A 15762-nucleotide genomic window follows, 5' to 3' on the forward strand; every position below is an offset into this window, starting at 1 on the left:
TTATTTTGTTTTGGTAAAAAAAACTTTTAGTGGATTCCGCCCAAAATGTAAAAATAGTACACTGAAATCAGACAGAACTTGACTTGAACTTTATGTTATAGACAAGGATATATAATAAGTTTGGTTGCTCTCGATGCTCTCCAATGTACGGAAAATGTTGTCTCCTAGGATAGATAGATAAAAACCTCATATGACGTCACTCTAGTATCTATAATCAGTGACGTCATATGAGGGTTTTATCTATCTTTCTTAAAAGACGACATTTTCCGTATCGAGCGTAACCAACCTTATTATAAAACCAAAGTTATGGATTTTGAATGCTTCTCACGCTGCCTATTTGCCTGGTTTTCGATTTTTTTTCTCTTTTTGATTTAATTTAACTCTACAATAGTGACTAGTAAAGACTCCAGCAAGTACTGGATGTATATTCTATAAATCAAATCTATACCTGGATTCAGGACAGGTGTTTTACATAAGAGGGGAGGGGAGGGGGGAGGGTAATATAGATTGAATACAAAAGTCATTCAATACGTTATAACTTTTTCTAATTGAAAAAATGATATATTTCGAAAAATAAAATAATTTCTATGTTAAAATGGTTAAACTGTTTTACATGACTCAGAAAATGTCCATATATCATTGCACATATACTAAATATATATACAAAATTTACACCTTTACTGTTATATTATATACATTTGGGGATTTTGGACAGTTACTTGACTTCGGATAATACATCCAGCTGATTTGGATGTCCAGGTCAGTGAGACTTCACTTACGAATATTCATTTAAATCATTTTTTTCAAGAATTAAATTACTTTGTTACAATTTACCCCCAGGATTCTAGGGGGGGGTAAATAACCCCAATAACCCCCCTTATATCCGCCACTGCAGACAAAGCTTTTAAGGGTATTGTTGTGAATCAGAATATAGTTTATTTCTTTTCTTAATCTTTTAGTTTGGGTGAACGCAATGCAATTTAATGTAATTAAGCAAATTATAAGTATAATATGGGAAAAAAAGGAAAAAAATATGCACAAAAATCTGTATTTATAAATCATACTGTACGTGAATTATATGAACAATAGTCAATTTAATAGGAACATAAAGCAAGTTAAGAACAAAAAAACTACTAGGAAAGTTATATGCATGATAATTAGGAACAATATTACTATTTTGATTAATGAGTGAGGAACATGCATATTCTAAAAATATCGTTTTTACAATGATTCACTGTAAAATAGAAAAATTAGAAATGTTAATAAATTGGTGGGTTAAAAATCATATCTTTATTATTTTATTACATGTAGATATTTTTTTTTACATTTAAAATATTACGTAGGGGCCGGGAAGAGGGATGGGTGATTCTCTAATCCGGCCCCTCCGACCCTCCTTCTTTATTCTTAAGCACAGGGTCTGGGTGTCATACATCATAGTTGACTGTGCACTCGTGCAGTGTGCATAGCTGAAAATTGCAACTTTTGGGACTATTCAGAAAATTTAAAAAGATTGAATCGTTAAAACAATTAATTGTATAAGGCTAATTTGAAAATTATGTGTAAATTTTAGCGTTAAAGCTTGTAGATAATGCAATATGATATATGGAACGCTCAATGTCCGACTACTTTTTAATTTTTATTCACTGACTTAAAGAGAAGAGAATGCACGAAATATTCGAAAAAATCTGCGAAACTCAATTGTTGCCTATTTTAGCGTAAGGAAGCAGGTAAATACTAAGTCCAAATAGATATATTTTCTTAATTTTTAAATGGTTTTAATACAAGGGCGTACACAGGGTGGGGGAAAAGGGGGCAGTGCTATGTAACAGTTTTAAAATCTGAAACTGAAGAGTGAAGAAGAACAAAAAAATATTAGTTTTGCTGTTTTTTCCCCCTAGTTTTGTTTGAATATGGAGAGATAAAGTAATACTTGTAAGGTTATTGGATGTTTACTTTTAAAGAATCAAAGAAGCCAAATGTTTTGAATTTATCGTTCAAATCTTGACCGCCTCTATAGAGCTACAAGGGGGGGGGGTGTCAAAACAAATTTTTTGCGCCCCGCGCATATTTCGCCCCTCCCTAGAATTATTTCTGTATACGCCCTTGTTTCAATATTTATTTTGTGTTTGAACACGGGTGTCCCCCGCGGCCACGAAACATGACAGTTGAGTAGTTATAAATGTCTTCTTCCATAATTGGTTCTTATATTTGTTTGATACCCGAGAGAATTTAATAAAAATATTATATGGCATTCATAAAATGGTAAATGAAAGAATTATTTTATAATTTAATAAATACACTTAATTTTTGAAGTTCATAACGAAGACGATTTAGTTATTTTCGAGAAATCCAACAATGCCGCGTTAGAATTTAACTTGTCTAAAGACGCCGTTAAAATTGGCGGGATCTATCTTCGTATCTTTCTGTATTTAAATCAGTAGAACTTACATTACACTCCACACTCAAACTTAATAATTGCTATAAGATTTTGCGTAAACATGCAGTACACAATGTTTACATCTGATGAGGGGATGTAAGATAAACTCAAGTGTGGTGAAATATTTTTAAAGTTAAATTATTTTCTTCAGATTTAATGGTAACGTATATTTAATTCTGGTGGAAAATGCCCTTTCACGGCGCTATCGTGGTTATAAAGAGGTCAGGGGCAGATGGATCAACATTTCCACTAGTCAACGAAGTAAGTATGAGGGGGGGGTCCAAAAATCGTTCTCTAAGAATAAACCGGCATGTGGCCGCAGCACCCGACCACATCCTGTTTTAGCCCTAGTACCCAATAACTTTTCCAAAATTATTTTTGTGCTTTTAACCGTATTTATAAAGTTTTTCAAATGCAGCAGCTAGTGGCAAAAAGCCCTAATCTTGTGAGAACTATGCTGATTTTGTTATTATTGATCTCATAAAACCATATACATAGAGAGTAAAGTGCAATAAGCAATTTTTATATTTAAATTCTAACATTCGTGTTTTTCTTTGTATATGTGTACGTTTTAAACGTTCACTGTATTTGTATTTTTTCTTAAATAAAAGTTTGTTTAAGAAGTCTTAATACTAGGCTCAGAAATTGTATTTACCTAACCCTAAACAAAACAAATTAAATATCATTATTTTGTTGAAAAATGTTGCTTATTTTTAAATTGATAGGGGGCGGGGGTCCAAAAGCGTTCTCTATGAAAGACCCTGATATTCGACACAACGAAATTTTAACTATTTTGAATTACGCATTCAATCGATAAGTCTATTCATCACGTAGAAAAATGAGTTTTATTTTGACTCCCCTGGTCCTCTCCCCTTCTTTTATTTCTGTATACTTACAGTTACAACCATTATTGTTAAACGTTTAATTGGTATTTAAGTTTCGTTAGTCCAGAGTTGGGGTAAAGGGTTTTTAAGTTTATCAGAATATTTTAGATTTATTGGTTGTGTATTGTAGTGTTTGCAATTTTATGTAGTGAGTTTAATTTTCCAATGTCAAGGAGTGTGTACTGGGTCGAGGTGAGGGATGTGATATTAGAATACAGATCCCTACCGTAAGCAAGGAGCATGCAAAGATCACGGTTGATCTTCAATCTGGAAAGGTGAGTACAGCAAGCTTGATTGTCACCGTGAAAAGCAGTGCCTAGGATCTATTTAATTTTGATCCGGATCCTGGATCCGCACTGGATAAAAATGGATCCGGATCAAGGTAATTTCTTTAAGATTTACTGCATTATTTCATAAAATATAATTTTTAGATTTTTTGTATCATTTTTTGCTCATTTTATGCTAAAATTTGATGAATCATATTTTGAATCCGCATATTTTTGCGGATCCGGATCCAGGCTGTTCCAACGGATCCGGATCCTAAGCACTGGTTAGAAAGGGAACTGTCTGATTTACAACGATTCTCTTAAATATATAGATCGTGAAGCTATACTTGTTATTCGATCTGAAATCCACTTTGTAGCAAATAAATCCTAAAAATGTCAAATGAAAATAGATACTCCTCAATATTAGGTTTGGATAATAGACCATTTTCCTTATTGAATAGTAGTCTAAAATGTATTGAAGCAGTGCTTAGGATCCATTAAGTTTTGATGCGGATCCTGGATCCGCACTAGTTATAAATGGATCCGGATCCAGATCATTTCTCAAAGATTTACCAAATTTTTTTAATAATGCAGAATTTCAAATTTTTTTCGCTTTTTTTGTTGTTGCTAAAACATGATGAACCATTCAGAAATTAGGAAACTTTTAGTGTCCCTCTTTTTTCAATAGTTCAGATTTGGGTTTTTGAGAATAAAAAGTTTTTTTGCAGTATTTAATTGGTATTTTACCCCTTGGATCCGGATTCGTGGATCCGTATATTTTTGCTGATTCGGATCCGGCACGGATCCACGAAGCCAAAATCTTGCGGATCCGGATCTAAAGCACTGGATTGAAGTTTAAAAATTCTCCAAACCATTGAAAATAAATGAATGTAAGTTTTCCTGTTTAGTTTAATTGATAAAGATTTGTTGTCTCATCTTGCGAACAATTCTAGGTATATTTGTATGCGTTAAGTAAGACAAACCAGACCAAGCTGAACTCCAAGAGTATCCAACATGGAGTTCAAACAAGGCTTATGCATGATGACGTTTTCACTATTGGAGACAGACACTTCAGATGGGAATACCCAGGAGGTAAGCAAACATTAATACCAACATAAGTAAATAATAGTATTAAAGAAAATATTGAAATATAAGTATTCTCAACACAGATTTACACGAACTGTCCTTCTGTTCTGAAAATTTTCTTTTCTTTTTTCTTTGGCTAGAATCAAGAGTAAAAACAGCGTTATGAAAGGCTGTGTTTATTTTTTACACTGAATCAAACGATGGGGAAAACATTTTCCGCCTTCTAACGGGAGAAATTGTTGTGATACATCTTAGTTAGCTAAAACGGTTGTAGGCGATTATATCAATAAGGAAGACGACTTGTGTTAATTTTATTTATGTCAAGCTTTTAAGCATCACTAATACACAAAAGCATTAAAATAAAGAGAATCTGTCAATTGAAAAATCTCCTCTTTTAATTACTTCTAATTCGTGATAAGTGTGCCAAGGATTTACTGATTTAACAAAATATATATTAACTTAAGAACTAGGATGATATTATTTATGATAAAATTAATTGAGTGTGAATATTTAAGGTACTATCCTTATGCTAGAGGTCCGTATACCTGAAAGTGTACAGGAGAACAGGGATCCAGAGAACCAAGGAATCAAGGTTCTAACTCCGAGGTAGTATATCTCTAATGTAACACACAATTGCCAAAATGTTGAGATACATAATTGAATTTTTCATTCTAAAATATTTATCCTTCATACAATTATTTCGGCCACTTAAAACTATTGAAAACTATCTATATATACTTCGCTTGTCTTGTTTGTTTGTTTGGATCCAACGTCAAAACTGCTGAACCGATCCGGCCCAAATTTTTTGCGGCGCTGATTTAATAAAAAAATTTGTGGATTTTCTAAATTTTATAGAAATTGAATTTTTTTAAATTTTGATCATTCATAATCCTTACCAGGGGTCATAAGAGGTCCCGCAAATAGTTTGGTCCTGATCGGTTCAGCTGTTTTGGCGTTTATTGGACACACACAAACAGAAAGACAGACAAGCAAAGTATATAGATACTAGCCTTTGAGGGCGGGTTAGTTTTGAAAGTAATTTACCTGGTTTTGTTAAATCATGGGAATTTTTTCTCTGATCAAAGATATTAACTTAAACAATTTTTCTTAGCGGAAACGAAAAACGAATTAACTGATCGTCTAGGTTTGAAGTCAAATTTACATCTAAGATTTCTGTGGAATCTCTTAAAGACACGGGTATAGTCGAATATATTCTTGAAATAAATATAGGATGAAGCCTCCTGGTTCCATGGATGTAAGCTCTGCTGTCAAGAGGTTAAGAGAGGAGGAGAGTACTCCGTCAAGAAAGAAAAGAGTCTCATTTGGGCCATATGTTTCTCCGGAGTATTTTGATAAAGCGCTTCCTCCTTCTACTCCTGTCAGAAAGGTATATACGTTATACTACAGTGGTATACGATTATATCATTAAAATGAAGACGACTTTCGATTTTGATTTAAATCAAGCTGTTAACAGAATGGATACACATTTCACATAAACATATAAGTCAAGCTATCAATTTAAAAAGCTTCTCTTTGAATACTTAAAAACTTATAATTTGAATAAATCTCGGTAACAATCAAAACTTACATAAAAAGTCGTCTTCATTGTATTGTCATAATCGCCTACCACTCTAATATAAAGAACATGTTTTTTTTGAAAAATCAGAAGAACCAAAATCTGTGATTTTATTATTGAAATGGGAAATAATTTATGCTAACTTAAAAAGCTTCAGGAGTGTGACAATCTTTCCCATTTTGTTTATCCTTCCAATATAAAATACTTATTTTTTCTTCCCTCGGTAAAATATATTCCCCTGTAGTTTTGAAAATATATCTTTCTTTTTCATGAAAATTAAAATCGGATTTATTGTTCCTACATTCGTATTTTTTCCTTCAAAATAAAATACTGCGAAATCTAGCGTGGGATTGAATATTAATATATTTATAGGGAGCTGTTCCACCTACGGAGACACCCAAGGCTAAACTTGCTGAATCTGCTAGGAAATTGTTCATTGATTTATCTAATTGTTAAAATCATGTTTTATTAGAAATTAGCTAGAGTACTTGGCGTTGCCCATTTTTATATTATTGATTATAGTCATAGTTACTCCCGCCGTTAACTCCCGCATGGTATTAAATTATGATTATGTGAATAGTACCCATCGTCGCCCGTGTAATTTCAAAAATTACAATATTTTAGTTTGTCATTAAGTGTAATTAATAGAAGCCTACATAAAAAAGAAGAGATTAATTAGTTTAATGTTGTTGCTGCACTGTAGAGATTATTGAAAAATTATTGTACAGGAAGCGTGTAGCTGCTCTGCCAAGACAGGTAGAATAGATTCTCTTTACAAGGGGTTCAACAGAATATTATTAATTTCTCAAAGGGTCTGTCAAAGTATTATCAAGTGAACCTATTTGAATGTCCAAAAGATGACGGTTCTCTTAATAACTTTATTTAAGAAACAATTATCGTTTTTTATTATAGTGTTGGATTCTGTCAACTTGTTTTTTTATTCTAAATCCTCACGTCATTTATAAATAGAAACCATGGTTGTAGACTATTATTTTTACAGATATGGTCTCTTTAAATTACGGTGACAGGGTCAAGTAGTTTCCACTTTTAACCTATTTATGCAGTTCTAATTTCAATTCAAATTTTTGTGAAAATTTGTGTGATAGTAATTTATTAAGGATAACAAACAAAATGAGATGATAATATTAAGTCTTTTACAGAAGGCACTTGTTGTGGGGCGTATACTGAACAAATCATTTGGATTAAGAAAAAGGGAAGAACAAAAATGTCATGGATTTTTATGAAATATGTTAGCGGAAAATCATTCAATATCTTTTCTGAATATATTTTGCAGATGAAAATAATTTTAGTTCTATATTAAAATGTTTATTCTAGGACTCCATAGAGGAGGAAAGCCCCAAGGGTGTTTTAAGGAGGAAAGAAAATGATGATCCTCTAATAAAGGTAAATACTAAATATCTAAACAAGGCCCTTATAAGCAAAGAGATTAGAGTGGAATTTACTAGAAAAAGTGTAAAACGTCCATTTTGTTGTACTGTTTTCATACTGCAGGTGTACTTCACATATTTATGCTATATAACCTTTAGGGGCCTGGAACATCATTTTATAGAAATTAAAAGAAAACCAAATTATGAAATTTAGGCTGGTTTTATAATTGACCAATGATCATTTCACATAGACTATGCCTTTCACCTTACAAACGTTGATTTTCCGTTATAACTATAAATCAAATGAGTTTACTTTTCACCTAATTCATTTAATAAAGTTCATTTAACAGCCTTAAAATATTCGAAATTGAAATGGATAGTAATGTAATGTAATGTATAGTATTCTGCGTTATTAATAGTAGGATAGTGTTTATGTGTCAGTGAGGCCCTGCCAACCGTAATGGTGGTGCGGTTACATTAGAGCTTAACCTTGATTCCTTCGGGATAATTGATGATTATTTTATTTTAATTTTATTTTATTTTATTTTATTTTATTTTATAAGATTTACTTGCAGCGGATTCACACCGACTTGGTTAAATCAAATTTTTTAATAGAGTTAAAAAAGGTTTTTTGTTGTTGAAGGGAAACTAAGTTCAACTAATATTTTACTCTATATTTTATATTTCAGGAGAACTCAGGGTTTAGATCTTCACCTCGTTCCTCTCCAATCCGTTCTCCTAAAGTATCAGGTATACACAAATTAATTAGTTCAGGCAAGGTTTGAAAGTTTTTATAAATCTGGTGCAATCTGGCAGTGTTTCGGATCCGTATCATTTTGATGCGGATCCGGATCCGGATCCTGACTCTGATACGGATCCGGATCCGAGGTAACTTTTGATTCTGTGAATCGGATTTTCCCTATTAAATGTTATGCAAGGTTATAATTTATAAACTATATTTATTATATATTCCGAAATGTAACAAAAGATATAGACTTTTTGGAGTAATCCTTTGGACAGGCCGATCAATCACTTCTTGAAGAGATAGTACATTTACGAACCATTTTGATTTATTTATTCCATGGTTTTGGTTAATTTTTGGCGCTACCCGGATCCATATCAACGTTTCTTGATACGGATCCGGATCCGACCAAATGATACGGATCCGACCGGATCTGCAATCTGGACTCAAGTACGAATTGAGTCTTGTGAAATGGAAATTGTTTTCTGTCAAGGACGACACGACCTTTAAATGAAAAATCAGAACTAAGTTTAAATCGAGAAAATGAGTGCTATACCAAGGTTATACTTTATCAGTATTTGCCAAATTCCCGGCTTAGTAAAAAAATGTTTGAAAATGTATCGATCTGGGTATTAAATGATGCTCTGTTCCGTAAATTCTGTTCCGATGTTTTTTTTTTCTATTTTATTCAATATATATGTAAAAAAATATTTCTTTTTATCTTAAATATCAGTTTTTTTGCCGCTATTTTATTGAATATTAATTCATTTTTACGATTTTAAAATTTATGAAATCAGTGTTTTAAGCAGTGCTTAAGATCCATTCAATTTTGATGCGGATCCGGATCCAGGTCATTTCTATAAGATTAACTGAAAGTTTTTAACAAAACAAAATTTTCAAATTTTTGGTTTTATTTTTTTCGCTTGTTTTTATCCTAAAACTTGATGTACCATTCAGAAATGAGGAAATTTTTATAATCTTTTGTTTTTCAAAAGTTCAGATTTGGGGTTTTGGAGTAAAAAAGATTTTTTTGCAGTTTTTGGTTGATATTTACCCCTTGGATCCGGACCCGGTCCGGATCCAGGAAGCCAAAATCTTGCGGATCCGGATCCTAAGCACTGTTTTTAAGACGAATCTTTAAAACTCATCGATGTTTTAAAAACAAAATTTTTTTTTTCGCTTGCAATAATAAACTTTATAAAAACTGGTTTCCGGTTGGCAATTTCTTTTTTTATAGAAATTTTTAACTAAGATAATATTATTTTAGGTTCATCTGTAACCGTAACCCTCAATAAAACTCCTAAACGTAGTGTTGAGAAGGAAAATACTCCAAGCAAAAAGATGAAGGTGGAGACTCCTAAATCTGCTCAGAAGCATGTTCCACTTGATACACTTGAACTGAAGCACTTGACATCTCTTACTAAAAGTCCCAAACCATCTTCTCCAAAATCAACAACTCCCAAGAAGAAGTCGGCTTTTCCTGTACCCTCGGTTTCGAAGGTATCTCCAAAGCCAACTACTCCCAAGGCCAGAAGTCCTAAAATGGTTATTGCTAAAACTGTGACACCTAAAGTAGGAACCCCCAAGAAGAGCCCCAAGTCCACAAGTCCAAAGCTGGCTGTGTCAAAAACATCTGTTGCAGTTAAAGGTATGAAAATAGACAGAATTGTGAAAAGGAAGTTGGTATCTCCAAAACTTACTCCAATGACAAAGGGAATTAAGCGTAAATCAAGCATCAGCCCCCCAAACAAGATGAAGAAACTTAAGGCTAGTCCTAAAACCCCGCTTATGAAGAAAATTGGAGGAAAGAGTACTAAAAGTTTCTACACCAATTTACCAGAGACTCCAAAGGGTGTTTACAATCTTGCTAAAACTCCAAAGGTCAAGGTTCTTAAGAAGATGGCTCCCAAAACCCCTTTGTTGAACAAATTGGGAGGGAAGAGTACTAAAAGTTTTTATTCAAACCTGCCATCAACACCAGTATATAATCTACCGATGACCCCTGAGTTGACCAATATTCAGGTTCAAAGGCTGAAAGCAGGAGACAAACCCCATTCACCTGGGCAAGTGAGGTCTGGTGGGAAGAGTCGAACTCCAGTTCTTAAAGGAACCAACACTCCACTTAAAAGTCTCAAGGGTGTAAGTAAAACCCCAGTTCCAAAATCAGCTAAGAAACCCGTGAGAGGGCCTCTTTGGTCTGAGATTGCCGCAAGAAATACTGAAGTGAAGCATCCCAAGCCTTTAATCAGAAGAGTTACTACTGGGAAAGTTGTGAAGAGAAATGTCAACGTTTCAAAGACTCCACGAAAGCTGAAGGTAGGAGTAAGCACTCGGCATGCTGAATCGCCGGAAACAATTGTTATCTCCCGGAAAACAGTGAAGACTCCAATTGTTACTAAAAAGGGAAGAAAAACTCCTTTCAAAATGGGAAAAGCTTTTAGAATGGGAATGGATCAGCACCTAGAAGGAGTTTCTGATTTGATGAAGACTCCTAAACCAAAGGCAATGCAAAGGAATTCATTAAACCCCAAGTCAGCCAAGGCAAAAATACCTAAAACTTCAAAGGTTGCAACACCTAAGGTTTCTGGGCTCAAATCCCCAAAGTTTACTACACCTAAAACTCGAAAGGTTTCTACTCCTGAGCCGGCCACTACAAAAACTCCTAAGGTAACCACCCCTAAGACTGCTACACCTAAATCTGCCAGACCTAAAACCTCTGAGATTAGTACTCTGAACACGGCTACCCCTAAAACTGCCACACCCAAAACCCCTAAGGTTTCCACTCCTAAAGCTTCCAACATTACCACTCCCAAGATGGCTACTCCTAAAGCTTTCAAGGTTACCACTCCAAAAACAGCTACTCCTGAAGTTCCCAAGGTTACTACTCCCCAGACGGCAACTCCTAAAGCTCCCAAGGTGTCCACTCCAAAAGCGTCTACTCCTAAGGCTCCCAAGACGGCCACTCCTAAAGCTTTCAAGGTTTCTACTCCAAAAACTGCCACACCCATAACTGTCAAGAATTTCACTCCCAAAACTGCAACACCAAAAACTCCTAAGATGGCTACTCCTAAAACTGCCACATCCAAAACTCCGAAGGTTTCCACTCCTAAGCCGGCTACTCCTAAAACTGCAACACCAAAAACTCCTAAGGTTTCCACTCCTAAGACGGCTACTCCTAAAACTTCAACACCGAAAACTCCAAAGGTTTCCACTCCTAAGATGGCTTCTCCTAAAATTGCTACACCCAAAACTTTCAAAGCTTCAACTTTCAAGGTGGCTACTCCCCAAACTGTCAAATCCAAGGCTTCTACTCCAAAATCAGTCCCTACTATAACCATTACCTTAGCTTCTCCTCTGGTTAAATCTCCCAAAACTCTGAAGAAATCCACTAAGAAAGTAGCGTCTAACAAGACACCAAAATCCACGAAAAAGGGAGTTGTTGCTAGACCACTTTGGTCAGAGGTTTTGAGAAGGAATTTAGGGAAGACTCCCAAGAAGATGGTAAACCTAGAGCCGAAGAGGATCACCAAGAAAACAAAGAAAGTAGCAAAAAGTAAAACCCCTGCAAAATTTCGTAAACCTGTTTCCAGCACTGGCCATGCTGACTCTCCCGAATCCCTGGTAATCGGACGAAAACTTACCAAAACTCCTGTTGTTACGAAGAAGGGGAGAAAATCAGCGGTAAGTTCTAAACAAATTAATTTATTAATTTTCTTTTGTTTATGAAATTCTTGTAGCCGATTTATACTTTCATTTGTTTAGATCCGACCAGGTGGACGTCCTGTTAAGGACACAACCAACTTCGACGGTTTGGCTCAGCTCATGAAGACCCCAGCGTCCAAGAAGACTAAGGCAATTTTTACTCCGAAAACTTCTTCCGTGAAGAAAGCAAAACCATCCACTCCAAAATCAGCCACAAAAACTTCTCCTGCTAAATCAGCAAAGAAGTTGAACCCAGTAAAGACTATTCAAGCTAAGTCTCCTGCAAGAAGTACTCCGACAAAGTCCCCTTCAAAACAAACTCCCTTAGCTACACCCAAGAACAAACAGCTTCAGAGAGTCAAGGCTCTTAAGTCTCCTTCCTCGGCCGGTGGCCGTGGAAGGCGGAGTTCTTTTCGTGCTTCACCGATCCGACCAAGAGAGTCTAAATCTTTATCAGGTACAACACTTCAACCATCATTTATAGTACTTACTTCACCAGGGGTATCGTTTTCAATGTTCTATGGGGAAAAATAAATTGGATTTGAAAAGACAAATATTTTTTAAAACACTTTTAATACTTTTACCTAAAGCTTCACTATTTTCCCCAATTCAAAGAGTAAAATAATATTTGCAATAACACATTTTATAAAAATAAAAAAATTTGTAAAATAACGTTATAATTTTTGCCTTATTTTAAATGTCCGTCTTCCTCAAAAATCGTTATCTCATTCCTCCCAAGTCTTTCTTAAGTATTTGTGTGTTTTAACCCCCCCCCCCTCCTATCAATGTTGTACATGGATCTTACAGAAAGTGTCTTAACTTGACCTAACCCGTGGCCGCAGCGCTCGGCCCCCTAGCCTGTCCTAGCCGCAGCGCTCGGCCCAGAAAGTGTCTTAACCTAACCTAACCCTAAACAATACTAAAGAAATACTAATTTGGTCATGTACAAAATTGATAGGAGGGGGGGGGGGGGTCCAAAAATCGTTCACTAGGACAGACCCTAGTTTTAATCTCACCTAGTAAAGATTTCTGTAAACTAGATTCCATCTGTTCATCAATACTTCTTCTCGAAGATCCAACCTGATTATTATACTTCCATAATAACATTTTAAATCTGCCTTTTGAGTTTTAAACTTCATCAAAAATGAGTTACCTTGGTGAAGGAGTTTTTCAAGGCAGACGACACGGGATCATAATTAGAGGCGGGCATCTCCTTGCTTGACAATCAATAACAAGTAAATCCACGAAAAGTTCTTGGTTAACCGTGCATTTTTATATATTTAACTATTCTGAAATCAAGGACCAGTTCCGAAGACTTATGTGTAAACAAAACTAGAAAATCCGTGAAAACTGATTGTTTATTTTCACAACTTGACAGTGACACTATGGCAACAGATTTAGAAAACAAAAATAGTGAATAGTATTGACGAAGTTGCACCACATGTAATACTAGGGGGCTTTAACCAACAGAGAGAAATACAGTCAGCAGACAAAGCGATATTAATATTTGATGTCACGGCACGACCTTCAAGGTGGTCGGCTGATGATCAGATGACACGGTCCGACTTTCAACTAGATTTGTTCAGCAGACGACCCGGTCCGCCATTGACAAAGCATTACCTGACTCCCCTCTGATCCATGCAGTTGTAACCTTTGTCGTACTGGACCGGATTTTCTCTTTCTCCTCGGGGAGTATTTACCTTTGAAATAGAGTCTTTTATTTCAACCTTTTTTTTCTGGAAATAATTTTTTAAAAATCATTTTGAATTTATTTGCTTTGTAATTTAAATCATTGATCATTTAACATAAATCATTTAACGGTCCAAACTAGATAGAAAATATTTTTCAATAAAAAAATAATTCATAAAACCGCAGGGCTCTAAATATTTCGTCAATGAAAAGTGTACGCTAAATTGTACCGTGTGAACCCGGCCTAAACCATTTTATTCATATTGTAGTGACTGTGAGTTCAATATGGAAATGGGTTTCTCAATGTTTAAGAAAGAAATAACGAATTTAAGAAGCAGTGAAAGGACGAGTAAGTGCATATTATATCGAAAAAGACGAAATTAGAAAAATGTTTTAGAAATTTTACGCGCAAGAACTATTGGGCGTGGCATAGCATGAAAAAGTATACATTTATTTCTCTTAATTTTTTTTATCAAATCCATCTTAGTTTTATATGTATGATTTATTTTAAATGTTTCCTGGGTTCGCTGGTGAGAAGACTAATGAAACTGTGTAACAGAAAACCCATAGTTAATCCTTTTGAATATTCGATGTTTTAAAAAAGCTTGAAAACAAAATTATTACAAAATTAATGTTCCTAAATCTGATATTTAATTTTTTTTTCAGATTGCTAAGCCTGAAAGAATGGCAGGATTCGGCCCTTCCTCCAGGAACACCGTTATACTTTTAAAGTTAATTACAGTTGGCCCCCAAATGCATGCCTAAATTAAATTAGGGGGTCTGGGGTCTGTCCTAGTATACGATTTTTGGACCCCCCCCCCGATTATTATTTATTATTATCTGCTATTTTTAATTTTTCTGCATTTTATACAGGGTTACCCACAAAGTAAGTGACTTGAAATACGACTGTATGGAATTTATTTAGTCCGCATTCTTGCAATTCATGGTTCCTTGTACACTGTACAGGCCAACCCGTGTTTATTTTTGTGCTTTATAATTTATTAAACCATTAATTTAATCAATTGAATGCAAAACAAAATTAGAATTAAGCCTCAAACAGTTATATTATTTAAGGTTTGGCTCGTCTTTACAGTCTCATCCTTTGTGGGTAACCTTGTATGGCGATTGCTCCCCTTTCCTTTCCACTAAAAACTCGTTATTGTGATTGATTGATTGATTGGATTTTTGAACAAATAAGCTTCTTGAATTATTACCGCGTATGCTTGTAACGAGCATTCATCAAAATTTAAAAATTTACTTTTCTCCGAAATTGAAGATTTCTTTAAGTATTGACTTTAAGTAAGTAATAATTCATTCCCACTTAAATAATTTGCTTGTCATTCTTGTTTAGAAATTCTGTTAAACCTTAAACAAACAAACAAACAAATCGAGTTCTGAAATACGAAAATTTTAAATTTTAAGGAAATTGATAAATTGCATAAAATTGGTATTTTTTTGTCATTTTTTTAAAAATCGCCTGCGCCTTAGAGAATGTTCTATTATTTATTATATTGCAGTATTACACATATATAAACCAATCCAAATTGCTGAGAGAAAAAAGAAATATGATGGAAAAAAAATTATGTCGGATTATGAAAAATAAAATTTTTGAGTATTACTAAAGGTGTTGAATAATGTCCAGAAATGTCGCATGAAAACTTGAAAACAAGAAGGTCGGACAGTAAAACAAAATGGTGGACAGTAAAACAAGATGGTGGATTACAACAAAAGATATATAATAACGGTGACCTACAAAGGATCCGGCAGTTGAATATGGAGGAAACTATCAAAATGAAATTGATGAGGATGAAGGAGATTGTGAACGTAATGGAAACCACCGGCGTCGGAATGGGAATAGGTGGTGGAATGGGAATAGGGGGTGGACTGGGAGTAGGTGGTGGAATGGGAATAGGCGGAATGAATAGAGGGATGGACCGTGGTTTGGCAATGGAAAGAGATATGGGAATGGACAGAGGTATGGTCCGACTTTCA

General features: G+C 34.6%; 2 protein-coding genes across 2 annotated transcripts in view; both read left to right on the top strand.

Annotated features, from left to right (window-relative positions):
• Window positions 1–1659: 1659 nt before the first annotated feature.
• LOC111698419 (proteoglycan 4) lies at window positions 1660–12538 on the top strand (the record flags this gene model as incomplete). Its single annotated transcript, XM_023468754.1, is given in 12 exon segments — window positions 1660–1727; window positions 2589–2698; window positions 3495–3596; window positions 4541–4679; window positions 5189–5279; window positions 5904–6060; window positions 6622–6674; window positions 6978–7005; window positions 7585–7653; window positions 8327–8387; window positions 9647–12060; window positions 12142–12538. Coding segments are annotated over 11 exon segments (3586 nt in total), but the record flags the coding sequence as incomplete, so codon positions are not given.
• Window positions 12539–14002: 1464 nt separating this feature from the next.
• Window positions 14003–15762, top strand: part of LOC111698425 (uncharacterized) — a gene marked incomplete at its 3' end in the record, with an annotated part of 9701 nt that continues 7941 nt past the window's right edge. The window contains 3 exon segments of the mRNA XM_023468763.1: window positions 14003–14119; window positions 14437–14480; window positions 15528–15745. Of these exon segments, the coding sequence (XP_023324531.1) occupies window positions 14455–14480; window positions 15528–15745 (244 nt within the window).

Source organism: Eurytemora carolleeae, unplaced genomic scaffold, assembly GCF_000591075.1.
Source record: "Eurytemora carolleeae unplaced genomic scaffold, Eaff_2.0 scaffold50, whole genome shotgun sequence".
Lineage (NCBI taxonomy): Eukaryota > Metazoa > Arthropoda > Copepoda > Calanoida > Temoridae > Eurytemora > Eurytemora carolleeae.